The sequence below is a fragment of the Calypte anna genome, chromosome 3, assembly GCF_003957555.1.
Source record: "Calypte anna isolate BGI_N300 chromosome 3, bCalAnn1_v1.p, whole genome shotgun sequence".
In the NCBI taxonomy this organism is placed as follows: domain Eukaryota; kingdom Metazoa; phylum Chordata; class Aves; order Apodiformes; family Trochilidae; genus Calypte; species Calypte anna.
This window is the reverse complement of record NC_044246.1, coordinates 114,639,211-114,655,202: the sequence shown is the minus strand read 5'-3', so window position 1 is coordinate 114,655,202 and position 15,992 is coordinate 114,639,211. Positions and strand designations below refer to the sequence as shown.

Sequence of the window (15,992 nt, the reverse complement as noted above, 5' to 3'; positions counted from 1 at the left end):
CTCTCAGAAGCAGTTGTTATCAATGGGTTAGAACCCAAATAATCCCCAGGGGTTATTTCCAGACTCAGTTTTCCAATCACTCTTCCAGCTGGAGATAAATTAAATCTGAAATCCACACGTAAAGGTTGAACAGCATCCACCTGAGTTCACCACAGTGAAAACTTGAGTCAATGGTGATGAGACGATGAAAAATATTCCTGAGATCAACCTTTTTTGTCCCACCAAATGCAGCTTTTCTATGAGGTCCCAACCACTGCACAAGCCAAACCTCCCATCAACTATTTCTACATTCTGGGAATTGAGAAATTATTATTTTTGTGGCCTTTATTGAAGCCACTCAGGACACTGACACATTTCTTTACCAATGTTATAAGAGTCAAAGCCACCAAAATGAAGTGTGCATATGGAACAGACACACAGAGACACATTTGCCCTAAATATCTTCTTCTACATCCACCAGGGGATGAAATGAAGACACCTCAACACACCCAGCATGGCTCTACACCACTTGCAATGCTTTTTATGAGGTTGGTTTTCAAGAAACCACTTAAATTTCTTGTTCTGACTTCCTCAGAATGCCCATTACTCTATCACCTGAAAATCCCCTATAATTTACTGACACCAAGGAGCTGCTGAGATGCCTCTGAGCATGGTGAGATGTTCCTGGCCCCATTGCTCATGGGAGAGCTGAGCAAACACTGGTTGCAGAAGTTGATCCCAGAAGCCCAGCTCAGAAGGAGATTTCTGTCCCACCACAGATGCTGTTGGGTTCTGCTGTGTGACTGAACAAGGTCCAGCTGAAGGCTTCAAGAAGAGGTTTGGTTTATTTATGCCCGGCTACCTCAGTCAGTAGAGCATGGGACTCTTAATCCCAGGGTCGTGGGTTCCTGGAAAAGCTGTCAGCCCCCAGCTTGGACAGGAGCACCCTGTGCTGGGTTAGGAACTGGCTGGAGGGCCGGGCCCAGAGAGTGGTACTGAACGGGGCTGCATCAAAATGGCGGCTGTGGTGTCCCCCAGGGATCAGTGTTGGGCCCAGTGCTGTTCAGTATCTTTATTGATGATTTAGATGAGGGGATTGAGTCCATCATCAGCAAATTCACAGATGACACCAAGCTGGGGGGAGTGTGGATCAGCTGGAAGGCAGGAGGGCTCTGCAGAGGGACCTGGACAGACTGGAGAGTTGGGATGATCCCAAGGGGATGAGGTTCAACATTCCAAGTGCCGGGTCCTGCACTTTGGCCACAACAACCCCATGGGGAGCTCCAGGCTGGGCACAGAGTGGCAGAAAGGGACCTGGGAGTCTGGATTGCCAGGAAGCTGAAGAGGAGCCAGCAGTGTGCCCAGGTGGCCAAGAAGGCCAATGGCATCCTGGGCTGTGTCAGGAACAGCGTGGCCAGCAGGTCCAGGGAAGGGATTCTGCCCCTGTGCTCAGCCCTGGGGAGGCCACAGCTTGAGTCCTGTGTCCAGTTCTGGGCCCCTCAGCTGGGGAAGGAGATTGAGGTCCTGGAGCAGGTCCAAAGGAGGGCAACCAGGCTGGTGAAGGGACTCGAGCACAGACCCTATGAGAAGAGGCTGAGAGAGCTGGGGGTGTTGAGGCTGGAGAAGAGGAGGCTCAGGGGAGACCTCATCACTCTCTGCAACTCCCTGAAAGGAGGTTGGAGCCAGGGGGGGGTTGGGCTCTTTTCCCAGGCAACTCTCAGCAAGACAAGAGGGCAGGGTCTCAAGTTGTGCCAGGGGAGGTTTAGGTTGGAGATGAGAAAGAATTTCTTTCTGGAGAGGGTGATCAGGCATTGGAATGGGCTGCCCAGGGAAGTAGTGGATTCTCCGTGTCTGGAGATCTTTCCAAAGAGCCTGGATGTGGCACTGAGTGCCATGGGCTGGGAACCACGGGGGAAGTGGATCAAGGGTTGGACTTGATGAGCTCTGAGGTCCCTTCCAACCCAGCCCATTCTAGGATTCTGTGATTTTCTCTGTTGAGAGGAGGGCAAGCCAACCAGAGCATGAATATATCCTGATAACTCTTCAGAGACCCTTCAGAAAGAGCATTAATCCCAAAGAGAATAAGATACCACCAACCCTTCCCTTGAAGGGGCTCCTCAGGTAGGCTGCATGGATGTTTTCTTATTTTTTCCTAATTCCAGCCACTTTTGTCAATTTGGTTTTCAATAAGCCACCTGATTTTTCACTACAGCCTCCCCAGGACATCCATCACTATGTTAAGAAAATTCCTAAAAATTCCCTATTATTTACAGGACACCAAGAAGCTGCTGAGATGCCTGTGGGAATGGGGAGATGTTCCTGGCCTCAATTTCCAGGTCTGACAAGAAGGTTTGGTCTCTTGGTTGGGTTTTTTTTCTGCTGTTTAAACTTTCACATGAAAATACCTGATGACCACAGGGATGATGAACCTCCCAACCTCACTCTCCATCACCTCACTTCTCCTCTTGCTGTGTCCTGAGTGCCCAGAGGGATGGCAGGAATGATCCCACCCTCCCTTAGCAGAATGAGAAGGAAAAAAAAGGAAAAAATAAAAGGCAAAGCCAGCTGGGGGGGTGGAGAGCACAAACCATGCTTCTCCTCTGGCCACCAGTCTTGTCCAAGTCCTTTGTGAGACCTTTCCTGGAAGACACATGGAGCAACCTGGAAACTCCTCCAGAGTGGGATGGGATGGGAGCAGGAGCTCTTCCTACCCTCCCATGGGAGCCAAGGGCTGAGAGGCACCAAAAGGAGCTTCCCAGAGGATGGATGGATGGTCACCTGCTGCAGGAACCCTCTGCCCAGCCATGGACCTCTGACAACTCCTGCCCAGGGATTGGTGACACCAGCAATGACACTTTCCTGGAAGAGGCTTCTTGAAGGAGCTGATTTTTAGGGAAGGTCAACTTAATTCTGAGCTCTCCCCACAAACCAAAAAATCAACAGCACAGGGGTGAGGGGGGGAAAAAAAAAAAAAAGATAAAATTCCCTCTGTGGTGGGTGAGCTCATTTCATGCAAAGCTTTAATGTCGCTGTTGCTGTGGCAACTTCCACCTTGTAGGAGGGAGAATTGGCCAATTTTCCTTACATAAAAGCATCATGAGAATATTACAGCAGTGGGTTGTGCTTTATGGCTCCAGAATGTCATCAAAAGCAAGAGTTGAACCTTCCAGGTTTTCAACAAAGGAGTTCTGAAGTTCACTCTGCTCTGGAAGATGTTAAGGTGAGGCTAAGGAGGAGGAGGATGAGGTCCATCCCCACCCTGGATGTGATCTGGGAGCTGCTCTGGAGGAAGATGCAGCTCTAGAGAGGACATGGGAGGCTTCAGCTCAGGGTTCAGGGTGGGATGGCCAAGGCAATGAGAAGTATCTGTACCAACCCTCCTGAAAATTACCTTTGTGGAGGTAAAAACTCACCGAGCTCCATCCAGAAGTTTCTGTTTCTCTATAAACAATTGATATCCCAACCTTTTATTCTGGGGTCAGCAAGAGGTGGGGCTTTCTCAGGTGCTTAGAAACAAACCACAGAAAACCAGAGAATGGTTTGGGTGGGAAGGGACCTTTCAAGGTCATCAAGTCCAAACCCCTGCAGTGAGCAGGAACATCTTCAACCAGAGCAGGTTGCTCAGAACTTTGTCAAACCTCACCTGGAATGGTTGTGGGGATTTGGGGCATCTCCCACCTCTCTGGGCAGCCTGGGTCAAGGTCTCACCACCCTCCATGTGAACAATTTCCTCCTTTTTTTCCATAGTTTTAACCACTAAGCAGGTGACAGATGCTCTCTGTTATCCCCCCCACTGCCCTCCCAGGGGACAATAAAATCAGGAAGAAGAGAGAGAGACTTCCAGGTTGAAAGAAGAAACTAGGATGGGCTTAATGAAATAGGGATCTTAAACTACAAAAACATAGAAATATATAAATATGGGACCCCTGCTCCTCAGGTGGTCACCTCCAACCCAGAACAGTCCCACACAGGACTGGGAAAGAGATGGAGGTGCCCAAGTCGAGGCCCCCAGTGACAGTCCCCAACAGCCCTGGAGCAACCAAGCAGCTCCTACCTGGGAAGGCAGAAGGTGACCTGACCCCATGGACCAGGTTCTTCTCCAGTGAGGCAACAAGGAGCAGCAGCACCAAGCAGACCCCAAACAGACACCAATCAAACCCAACCCAACCCAACCCAACTCAACTCAACTCAATCTCAACTCAAACTCAAAACTCAACTCAAAACTCTGACCTGACCCAACCAGCACACAAACCCATAAATCACCCAGGGCTCTCCTGAAGCCATTTTATCCTGAGCACCTTGGGAAGTAGGACTGTGATTGCTCCATTTGGGTCACCTGGGCCATCATCTCCTCCCCACAGCCACAGCTGCTCCCCATGGGAACTTCCACAGCCCAGAAGGTGCTGGTGGGCTCCCAGGCAGTCTTGGGGCAGTGTGATCACAGGCAGCTTTTTATCCTGGTCCTTTCAGACCAGGACATCCTTTTATCCACTCCCCATCTCCCCTCTCCCAGCTGCAAACCCTTCCCCCTTCTCCTAGCCCACTCCAGCCCAGCCAGGACATCACCTTATTCCAGGCCACCACTAACCCATGTCCCACACCTGAGAATCACAGAATGCTCATGGCTGGAAAGGACCTTGGAGATCACCAAGTCCAACCAAACCATTTCTCCCTCCCTCCCTCCCTGCCCAAGATCTCCTCTCCATCTCCCCTCTCCCAGCTGCAAACCCTTCCCCCTCGCAGGCTCCCATCCCTCCAGGCCCTTGTCCCAAGTCCCTCCCCAGCTTTCCTGGAGCCCCTTCAGGCACTGGAAGGTGCTCTAAGGTCTCCCTATTTCATCCTTCTCTTCCCAGCCTGAACACTCCCAACTCTCTCAGCTGTCAGAACCATCTGCAGCAAGCTGAGCTTTGGAGTTCAGGGAAATGAAACCATTTCAGACAGGAACCCATCCTGCTCTGCAACTGCACAACCCAGAACAAGGGTCTCCACCAAAGCTTCTGAATGCCACAAAACCAGGGATTGCTGGGGATTCGGACACAGAGAGGCAGAAGGTTTGGGATGAGCTGTTGACCCTGCAGAATTATCTGCCCGAAATTCTACCCCGGAGGAAAATCTGTGCTGGATGCTCCTCCACACCCCCTGAGCCCCTCTTGCTCTGTAAAACCAATCCATTAACTTGGATTAATGAGCCTCTCTGCTCATCCTTTGCCACCTCTTAACGAGCTGAGCAGATGGGGAGCTGCCTTCCCATCCTGCTCCCCTCTCCCAGTGCAGCTCAGAGCAAAGCGAAGTGGTGGTGGGAAGTGTGAACATTCCCAAGTGGCTGGGAAGCTCCATCTGCTCCAGCAGCCAGGACCCAGCCAAGGAGCTGGGAATGAAAACAGAGCCACCATGGGAAGGGGACAGCTTGGGGGTGGCACACGTACCTCTGGGCTGTGTCACAGGGTGAACCTTTCCTCTTCCGAGAGTCGGGGTTGGCAGGGTCTGTTGAGCTGTCCCCAAGGCCACTCATGTTGGTTGACCTACTGTGCACCTGGAAGCCAAGAGAGAGAGGGTCAGGAGAATCAGGGAATCACAGAATTATCAGAGCTGGAAGGGACCTCTATGGAGAGCCCAACTCTTCCACTAAAGCAAGGATCCCTTAGAGCACATCCCACAGGGCTGCATCCAGGTGGGGTTTGGGCATCTCCAGAGAAGGGGACTCCACAACCTCCCTGGGCAGCCTTGGCACACTCACAATAAAGAAATTTTTTCCTCATGTTCAGAGGGAACTCCCTTTGTTCCACCTTGTGCCCATTGCCCCTCACCCTGTCACTGGGTCTAGCCCCATCCTCCTTCCACCCTTTGGATACTTCTAGACATTACCATGGTCTCCCCTCAGCCTTCTCTTCTCCAGGCTCCAGAGTCCCAACTCTCTCAGCCTTTCCTCAGAAGATGCTCCAATCCCCCCATCACCTTCCTTGCCTCTCCAGGAGTTCCCTGTCTCTCTGGAGCTGGGCAGAACTGGATGCAGAAGGTTGATGAGGCTGTAGGAGGAGCAGTTCCGTGGCAGAGCCAGGAAAAATGGACCCAGTGACCTCTGAAGAGGTTAAGTAGCCCGAGGCAAGGTTGTATTTTTGAGTCCCCACCTCATTTGTGAAGGAAGTGGCACGAAGGGAAGACAACACAGTGATCATTTCACCCTCATTTCAGAGTCCTCAGGTCACCACTTGGCCAAGCAAGCCCTCACCACCAGCACCATCAGCTTTACACCACAGACTGAGCTCTTCCCTCTATCCCCACAGATTTTCCATCATTCCAACAACTACCTGACCCCAGCCCAATGCTCTGTGTGTTTGATTGCTTCTCCTTTGGTTCCTTCTCCTTCAGCCCATCTTCAGCTCCTCTGCCATCTCCCCCCCTGCTCCTCTGACTCATGGTTGGCAGAGGATGCTCCCCCCCCCCTCCATTCCTGCTCCCCCACCACCTCCTTCCCCCCCTTTCTGGGCTTTAATTAGAGCTGCAAACTGACTCATCTCTTACCAGGATGGGACACCCACCCACAGACCCCTTCCCCACCCCCTCCTGAGGCTGCTTCCCATCCACAGTCCTCCCAGCCCCACCACAGCCAGTCCTTGGCTGGTCCCAACACCAAGCACCTCCTGGGTTCCATCTCTCTCCAACAAATGGACATTTCATTCTTTTTGGGGTGTTATTTCCACAGATGTTGGGTCAGCTTGTGCAAATAAGAGGTCTAAGTGACCAAAGAAGGTCCAGAAGTCATGAGGACTGGGGCACTGCAATATCCCACATGCTAATGCAGTTGGCATTACCATTAAATACAATTAAAATACAAAAATACAAGTAAATAAAAATTACATTAAACACAATTATTAACTGTATTTTTTCTATTCAACTGAATAAAATACTATTTAAGGCAAATAAGGGCAAAAAAAAGCCAATTTCTGGACACTTCACCTTGAAGGGTGTTAAAGGGTTTGGCCAAAGCCCATGAGACTGTTAGAGATGAGAACTCAGACAATCCACTCCAGGAACCAGAATGGGACTGTGTCCATCTGCAGGACACAGCCAAACCTCATACAACACATTAAACCAAGGAATGGAGTTTCTCCAGAAACCAACCCAGCTGTGCACGTGGCTGCCCTTGCTTTGCTGGAGTCATTCTGTGATTTTTCCAGTCATGGGAATAAAGCAACACCAAATAATGTTGCCCTCCAAAATCCCCATTTCATTTTTAGAAGAGTTGATGGCTTCGAGAAGACAGAACCTCTGGGACACAAGGTACCAGGACCCTGCACCAGGATTTTATAGTTTAGAGGGTAGAAGGACTGAGTCCTTAAACTCCATTCCTTTAATTCCTTCCACAACTTTCTAGGAGCTGGACATCTAACACACACTGCCTGCTGATGGAGTATGAGCAAACAAACCCTAGAAGCCACATCCACAGCTCCCACAGCCCAGATTCCTCCCATGTATTTTATTCAGCCATTCCAAAAGCTTGGGGGGGATTCCTTTGGTTGTCAAACACCTCCCATGTGCTGCCCAGAGCCTGGTGCAAGGTGGTTCCTCATCAAAAGCCAAGGGGGTTCTGCCTCCCCAACTGCTCAGAGAGCTGAGGACTAAAGGTCCAGCTTTTGGAAGTCCCACCAGGTTCTGGAAGTCCTCTGAGTCCAAACCCATATCTGCAGAAAGGCTCCTCCTGACCTCAGAGCAGTGGAGGCGGACATGGGGTGGACATGGCCATGAGCATCTCATCCCCTCCCTGGATGCTTGAGGATGCCTGGGGTTCACATTGAAACCCAAAACCCAAACCTCCTGTGCTGGGCTGCACCCCCAGAGTGTGGGCAGCAGGGCCAGGGAGGGGATTGTCCCCTCTGCTCTGCTCTGGGGAGACCCCCCTGGGGTAAAGCTGTGTCCATCTCTGGGGTCCCCATCACCAGAAGGACCCAGAGCTGTTGGAGCCAGTGCAGAGGAGGCCCTGGAGCTGCTGGGAGGGCTGGAGCAGCTCTGCTCTGGAGCCAGGCTGAGAGAGTTGGGGGTGTTGAGGCTGGAGAAGAGAAGGCTGCACCGGGGAGACCTTAGAGCACCTTCCAGTGCCTGAAGGGGCTCCAGGAAAGCTGGGGAGGGACTTGGGACAAGGGCCTGGAGGGATGGGAGCCTGCGAGGGGGAAGGGTTTGCAGCTGGGAGAGGGGAGATGGAGAGGAGATCTTGGGCAGGGAGGGAGGGAGGGAGAAATGGTTTGGTTGGACTTGGTGATCTCCAAGGTCCTTTCCAGCCATGAGCATTCTGTGATTCTCAGGTGTGGGACATGGGTTAGTGGTGGCCTGGAATAAGGTGATGTCCTGGCTGGGCTGTAGTGGGATAGGAGAAGGGGGAAGGGTTTGGAGCTGGGAGAGGGGAGCTGGGGATGAGATGTGAGGGAGGAATTGCTTGGGGTGAGGGTGCTGAGCCCCTGGTTGCCCAGGTTGTCCAAGGAAGCTGTGGCTGCCCCATCCCTGGCAGTGTCTCAGCCCAGGATGGATGGGGCTGGGAGCACCCTGCTCCAGCTGTAGATAAGGGGTTGGACTCATTGGTTTTGTTAAGTTCCCTTCCCACCCAAACCATCCTGGGACCCTATGCAAACCAGCCCTACCAGCTTCATTATCTCCCACAACTGAGGTGTCCAGGGTGGTGTTACACATCTTGGCTCCCCAATTCCCCACCTCTACACTCAGGTTGAACGTCTGCTCCAAATCTGAGCTTCAAAAACAATGCTCCAGAGATGGGGCTGATGGGTGGTGAAGCAATCACCAGTCCTGAAATCATTTTATGGGCCCAGGCAATCAGTGCCACGGGCACGAGAGCTCATCCACCAAATTCAGAAACCCCAAGTAGGTGCCAGCAAGTCAGCCACGACCACAGATCTGAGATCATTCCCCCTCTGTCTTTGGAACATTGGCAACATGGAATGAGGCCAAAGAAAATAAAAGGAAGGGGAGGGAAAAAGCAAACTCCTGAAAATTGGAGAGACTGGAAAACTGTAAGTGCTGCATCATCTGCTCTGGGTGAGAAGGGCTCACTGAGGGTTTTTTGGGATTTAAACCCTCATCTTGAAGGTTTAACTTGCTCTCCCCAAAACCTTGAGTCTTGCAGGTCCTGATTTTTCCTCCTGGCAACTGAAATCAGGGGCAGGTAAATTCCACTGTCCCACCAGGATGTTCCACTGCAGGACCAGGGCTTGGCAAGAGAGACCATCTGCCCTGGAGAGGTGAATTGAGGACAACATTACAGCCTGAGCTGAAATCCTTGGCTTGAGCTAAACCCTTGATGTAATTCACTCAATGTTTCTTTTTCTTGTAAAAGTAGTTTATTTTACAGCAAAACTTTGCCAGGGCTGACAAGCCAAAAAAATGTCGTTGGGGCTAAAAATATCGAGGATGACTCCATTCAAAACCCTCCTTGGGTCAGGGCAAGACCAGAGGATGAGGTCCCCCGTGGAGGGCTGGGGTTGGGGGGAGGCAGCCCTGCCTGCTGCTGCCCAGTCCTGGGGCCCTTTCACAGGAAACCTGATTTCTAAACACTGATTTCTTGTCAAAACATGAGTATTGGGCTGGCTTAGGAAAGCCAACAGAGGCAGGAGAGCCAAAGCCCATGAAAAGGCACTCATTGGATCAGCCAAAGAGAGGGAAGTGGTTTCCAGGCTTAATACTGGTTGCCCTTCTGCTCTCCCAAGCCCAAATGGTGCTGTTACACCAAAAAAATAAATATTCAGGGACAGGATAAAGTGCTGCTGGTGTCACCACTGGCACTGCTCAACCACTGGAGCTCCTCAGGAGATGTTTGGCCATGGCTGGAGCCAGCCCTAAGTGTTGCCTCCATGCAAGGAGGGTTGGCTGTTTGCCTTCATCCCTCTGATGCCCTGAACCTGCTGCTCTGGAAAATCTCCATGTCATGGTGCAAACAAAAAAAAAAAGTAGAGAAGGGATCAAGAACAACCCTGAGATGGTCTCTGGGGTGAGGGTGGTGAGAGACTGGAACAGGTTGCCCAAGGAAGCTGTGGCTGCCCCATCCCTGGCAGTGTCTCAGCCCAGGTTGGATGGGGCTTGGAGCACCCTGGGCTGAGGGAGGTGTCCCTGACCATGCAGGGGTGGCACTGGATGGGCTTTAAGGTCCCTTCCAACCCAAACCACTCTGGGATTTGATGATTTTTTTTCAACACCTATGGATAATGCAACCAGCAGCTTCAGGCTTGGTGCTGCCTGCAGCTGCTGCAGAGGTGCATGGGCCTGCAGCTCCACTGTCAATGAGCAACATGCACCATGTTTAGCAGCAAAGAAAGCTCCTGTGACACAGACTGCAGCTCCCCAGCTCCAGCTAAACCAGGGCTGAACTCAAGCCACCTCCAAGGACTAAGATTTGGAGCTTCCCAAAGATGGTTCTCCATATCCACATGGTTCTTGCTCCCTGCTTCTTAGCCCACAGCACTGGTCCTTGGCACCTCTTGCTACCAGCAACTACTGCTCACCAGACAGGAATTAGTCTCAGAGAGATTAATCAGAAAGAAAATAAGAAGATGGGGAAAAAATAAGAAGCACAAGAGCAGAAGTGACCTGTCCATGGCCAGGGAGGTGAAACCACCTCTGATTTCCAAGCCTACAGCCTCTCCTCCTGCACTGGTTCCTCAACGTGCCACACCAGCACATCCACCTGAAGCAGACACTGATTTTGGGGATGTTAAGAAATCTCCTAGCAGAGACCAGAGCCTTGACACAGAGGATGAAGCACCAACCAACATCAATCTCCCAACCCAACCTTGAGGATCATGACACGAGTGCAATTTCCACATTAACAAAAAGGGAGAAAAAAAAAAAAAATAAAGGATGGGAGTGACTGGGGCTTAACACTTCTGCTCTCCTAACAATGCCAGCAGATTTCCAAGAGCTTCCCAAAGACACCCACCCAGCAGACACCAGCAGTTGGAGAAGTCTCTCACGGTACAACCATTCATCATCCCAACACAACCCATCTGTGCGTGCCCCGGCTCAATTAGAGGTAATTAAGAGCACACCTGGAGCATCACAAGGATGCATCCATATTGTTCCCCTCACAAGTTCATCAGCAGCTGCTCCTCCCATGGCTGGGGTCAGAAAAAACCTGAATTTTAAAATTTTTGTTTAAACTTCAGCAGATTCCAATAGAAACACTGAAGCTGAAAGGGAAGAGGTGATGGGGGAGAAAGAGTCCCCTGCTGCACGGGGTGTGGGGTCTGGGCTTTGTATCCAAGAACTTCTTTTTCTAACCTCTTACCCAACAAAAAATGGAGAGAGATGAAAAGTTATTAAACACTGGGGGGTTGGTGACTGAAGTTGTCAAAAAAGGTTGCTGTTGTCTTTTGCTGTTGTCTTTTGCATCTTATCTCTGCTGGAAGCAGCACTGAGCGATGCTCCCTGGCACCGAGGCAGCAGCGGCTCTGCCAGGAAGGCTGCTGGAGGACAGCAGCTCAGTTCTGTCTCCACGCCTGGGTCCTCCTCACTTTGGGTTTGCAACACATTCCCCTCGTTAGTGCAAAGCAGGTGCTGAAAAATAACATCTCTGTGTTGGAAGAGCAAAGGTGACTGCCTGAAATGGGGAGGAGAAGATCTCAGAGGGACTTGGGGTGATGGTGGAGCAGAAGCAAAGTGCAGGAAGCTCATTGAGACCAAGTGGAAAGTTGGGTGGAGGCAATCCCATGGAGAAATAGAGGTTGGGAGGAGAAAGGATTGAGGGCAGCCCTGAGGAGAAGGACTTGGGGGTGGGGGTGGTGGAGCAGAAGCTCAACATGAGCCCTCAGGGTGTGCTTGGAGCCCAGAACCCAACCATGTCCTGGGCTGCCAGGGATGGGACAGCCACAGCTTCCTTGGGCAACCTGGGCAACCAGGGGCTCAGCACTCTCACCCCAAACAATTTCTCCCTCCCTCCCTCCCCAAGATCTCCTCTCCATCTCCCCTCTTGCAGCTGGAAACCCTTCCCCCTCATCCCATCTCTCCTTGTCCCAAGTCAAGCAATGCCTCCATCTTTATGATTCCAAAGATGCTCAACTCCAGACTGGATGGAGCACGCTCAAGGTCACCAGGAGATCTTGCAGCAACCCTACATCAAGGCCACATCTCTCCAGTCACCGGGGCTGTAGGAGCTGATAAGGCAAGTTTCCTTTTCAGTGGGGAAAACCAGTGGTGAAGGCAGTGGGGAGATCCCCCCCACCTCCCATCGCATCCTCACAGAGAGCTGGTGGCATTGGGAGGAGGACAAATTCAGGGGAAGAGCAGCACGCTGCCACATCCCCACATCCATCCAGCCTGCAGGGCTGGTGTTTGCTTTCCTTCCTCTGGAGGTAGGAGGGATGTGAAGAAATCTTAATTAGCTGCAGCTCCGTGGAGGCAGCAGGACTAATAAAAGCTGTCAGCTCGGGGAGGCGGCCGAGCGCAATCCCAGCGTCTCCATTCCCCACATCTGCTGGTCCTGCAGGGCAGGGGACAAGGGAGGACATCTGAGATGCCACCAGGAGAGGCTTCCCACTGCCACCCCAGTGAAGGTGACAGGGCCACAGGCAGGTCAGGTGGCCCTGGGGAGGTCACTCCTGCTACAGCACGATGGGGAGAAGTTGCCTCGATGCTGCAACGCAGCTCAAAAGCCACCAATGAAACCCAAAACTGATCTGCAAGAGCTTAATGTGATGAAAGACTGAAGGTTTTGACAGCTCAAAATGTGTCTGCAGATGGATTTCACTTCTCTGCTTCATTATTCCCAACCCTGGGGGGGGCTGTGCCTGGGGAATGGGAATTTAACCCCAGTTGCAGAGGGAAGCAGAGGCACAAACCAAGGTCTGGCAGGTCCAGACCACGCAATGTGCAGCCCCAGGACAGCACCAGTGCTCCAGGCACAGGATATGGGTTTTGGGGCTGTGAAACAGACAACAGCAACCAGAGTTTAATTTAATTTCTTCCAAGTGTTCACTGGGTTGGACCAAAGTCCTGACCACACATCACCCAGCAGCAGTCCATGGCCAGGCACCCAACCTCCCACGAGCATTTTGGTTTTCAGGACCAAATGAGGAGCTGGGGGCAGAGCTGAAGGTCTCTTCCCACCTTGGAGACCCCAGTGGGTTTGCTCCCTGCCCCTAAAAGAGAAGCCAAATGCATCCCAGAGGAAGACAACACCTGCATCCCAGTAGGAGACAATTCCTGGCACCTTCCTGCAGAAGGTTTTGCTGAAGATGAGGCAGGAAATGCCAACCAGTTGGTGTGTCCATGGGGAACAGGAACAGCCCTTGGCTTCACAACCACGTGTGGTGGAGCAGGCAGCACCAAGAATCAAATCCTTCACCCACAGGTCCTACAGACCTCATGCTAACATGGCAGAGAGAGAAGGCATTAATTCCACCTTCCAGGACTTCATCACTGTTGTCATTTTCATTCTGAGCACCAGAAACTGGTCAACAAGATGGGGAAGATGAGCTTTGCTCTCCAGACCTAAGCTTCCCCATCACCTGCCCACAAGAAATAGTTTGCTTTTAAAAGGTAACATGGGCCATACAAACCCTAGAACCAAACCTGCTCAGCCAAAGGGAATTCTGCAGCCAGTAACACAAATACACCCAGCCAAGTGAAATTCTTAAAGGATGAAAGCACAGGCCAACCCCACGCCAGCTCATGATCCCAAGAAAATAGAAAAATTAAAAAGAAGGGAAAGAGGGCTATAAATCAACGTTCTGTAGACTAAGTCTCATCCTTAGGGAGGTGAAGGTCCAAAGAGAAGGTGTGAACTTCAACACACCCAAGATCTGAAACCCATTTGCAACCTGGGGGCCCAGAGCAGTCATTCCCCTTTAGCCCCATGATAATTCCAGCAGCCAATTCGTTTGACAAACAAATGGGAAAAAGATGGGAAAGGGCTTTGCCTGAGCACGACAGAAATGAATAATCCAGCTGTGGGAGGTGAAGATTTGATGCTTGAGGAGCCTTGGGAAAATCTGCCACGCCACTTCTGGTCCTTTTCCCAAAGTCTCTTTCAAACTCACCTCAGCTAAAACGCAAGGGACAGGAGATAACTGATGTGCTGCTTATTAACACTAATTGCAATCATCTCCTTGTTACCTGGTGTTCACCCACATCTGCTCCTCGTAGCCATCTGTTGTCTGTCTTAATTAGATTGCACACTCAGAGGAGCAGGGGCTGTCACAGCACGGGATTTTCTAACCCCCTGGGCATCCCACTTCTGGCCAAACATCTCTGTGTGACCACATGGCCAAGTGACACTGCTCCAAACACAGGGACAACAGCTACAAACTAGAATCATGGAAGCCCAGACTGGTTCCACCTCTAGGAAAGGTTCTTCTGCTCTACACTGCAAGCAGGAACCCTGCTCTTCCAATGCTAAAATAGAGGTTTAATTTTTTTTTTCTTTGCAGTAATGATAGGAATATATAGTCATAGAATCACAGAATGGGTTGGGATGAGAGGGACAAAGCTCATCCAGTTCCAACCCCCTGCATGGGACACCTGCCCCAGCCCAGGGTGCTCCAAGCCCCATCCAACCTGGGCTGAGACACTGCCAGGGATGGGGCAGCCACAGCTTCCTTGGGCAACCTGGGGCTCAAACTGAAGAATTTCTTCCTCATCTCCAGCCTCAATCTCCCCTCTTCCAGTTTTAACCCATTTCCCTTGTCCTCTCCCTACCCCCCTGTGTCCAAAGCCCTCCCCCAGCTTTCTTGGAGCCCCTTCAGATATTGGAAGGTTGCTCTGAGCTCCCCTGGGAGCCTCCTCTTCTCCAGGCTGAACAAGCCCAATCCCTCAGCCTGGCTTCCCAGGGAGGTGCTCAGCCCTCTGAGCATTTGAGTGGCTCTGCTCTGGACACCTTCCAGGAGCTCTGTGTCCTTCTGATGTTGGGGACTCCAGAACTGGACACACAACTCCAGGTGGGCTCTCAGCAGAGCAGAGCAGAGGGGGAGAATCCCCTCCCTCGACCCCTCTCTGTGCTTCTTTTGCTGCAGCCCAGGACATGGTTGGGTTCTGGGCTCCAAGCACACCCTGAGGGCTCATGTTGAGCTTCTGCTCCACCACCCCCACCCCCAAATCCATCTCCTCAGGGCTGCCCTCAATCCTTTCTCCTCCCAACCTCTATTTCTCCATGGGATTGCCTCCACCCAGCTGCAGAACTTTCCACTTGGCCTCAATGAGCTTCCTGCACTTTGCTTCTGCTCCACCATCACCCCAAGTCCCTCTGGGATCTTCTCCTCCCCATTTCAAGCAGTCACCTTCGCTCTTCCAACATAGAGATGTTATTTTTCAGCACCTGCTTTGCACTAACGAGGGGAATGTGTTGCAAACCCAAAGTGAGGAGGACCCAGGCATGGAGACAGAACTGAGCTGCAGTCCTCCAGCAGCCTTCCTGGCAGAGCCGCTGCTGCCTCGGTGCCAGGGAGCATCACTCAGTGCTGCTTCCAGCAGAGATAAGATGCAAAAGACAACGGCAAGAACATAACCTTTCCTCCAAGCAATTGGTAGGAAAAGTGGGTTAATTTATACAGCTTCTGAAAGGGAAAACCCAACCCCATTCCCTGGCAGCCACAGAACGTTGCAGCCTTGGTTCCGTACGACGCTCGCGGCTCACACGGTGCAATCACAACTTTCTCCGTGGGGAGTGGGAAGCGTTTGGCAGAACCTACAAATACATCAGGTCCTGGGGGAGCACAAACTGAACTGCAGCACCAGCACCTGTGGTTTCAGAAAAACCACCCCTGAACTCACCAGCAGCAAAGGCACCAGAGCATCCTGCACCAGCATGGGAACCCGACCAGAGGAGGTGGCACTTGGCCACCAGCAAGGCCACAGCTTCCCACTACAGAACCTTCCTGAATATGAGCCACCAGTGTGCCCAGGTGGCCACCAGCATCCTGGATTGGGTCAGGAATGTTCTGGGCAGCAGGAGCAGGGCAGGGATCATCTCCCTGTGCTGGGCACTGCTGAGGCTGCACCCCCAATCCTGGGGTCAGTTC

At 51.8% G+C, this 15,992-nt stretch overlaps 1 protein-coding gene across 1 annotated transcript in view; it reads right to left on the bottom strand.

Annotated features, from left to right (window-relative positions):
* The window catches only part of NCOA1 (nuclear receptor coactivator 1), a 197,566-nt gene that overhangs the window by 54,774 nt on the left and 126,800 nt on the right, over window positions 1-15,992 (bottom strand). The window contains exon 3 of the mRNA XM_030447816.1: window positions 5,406-5,512. Within this exon, the coding sequence (XP_030303676.1) occupies window positions 5,406-5,491 (86 nt within the window). The 5' untranslated portion in view covers window positions 5,492-5,512. The remainder of the gene's footprint in view (window positions 1-5,405; window positions 5,513-15,992) is intronic.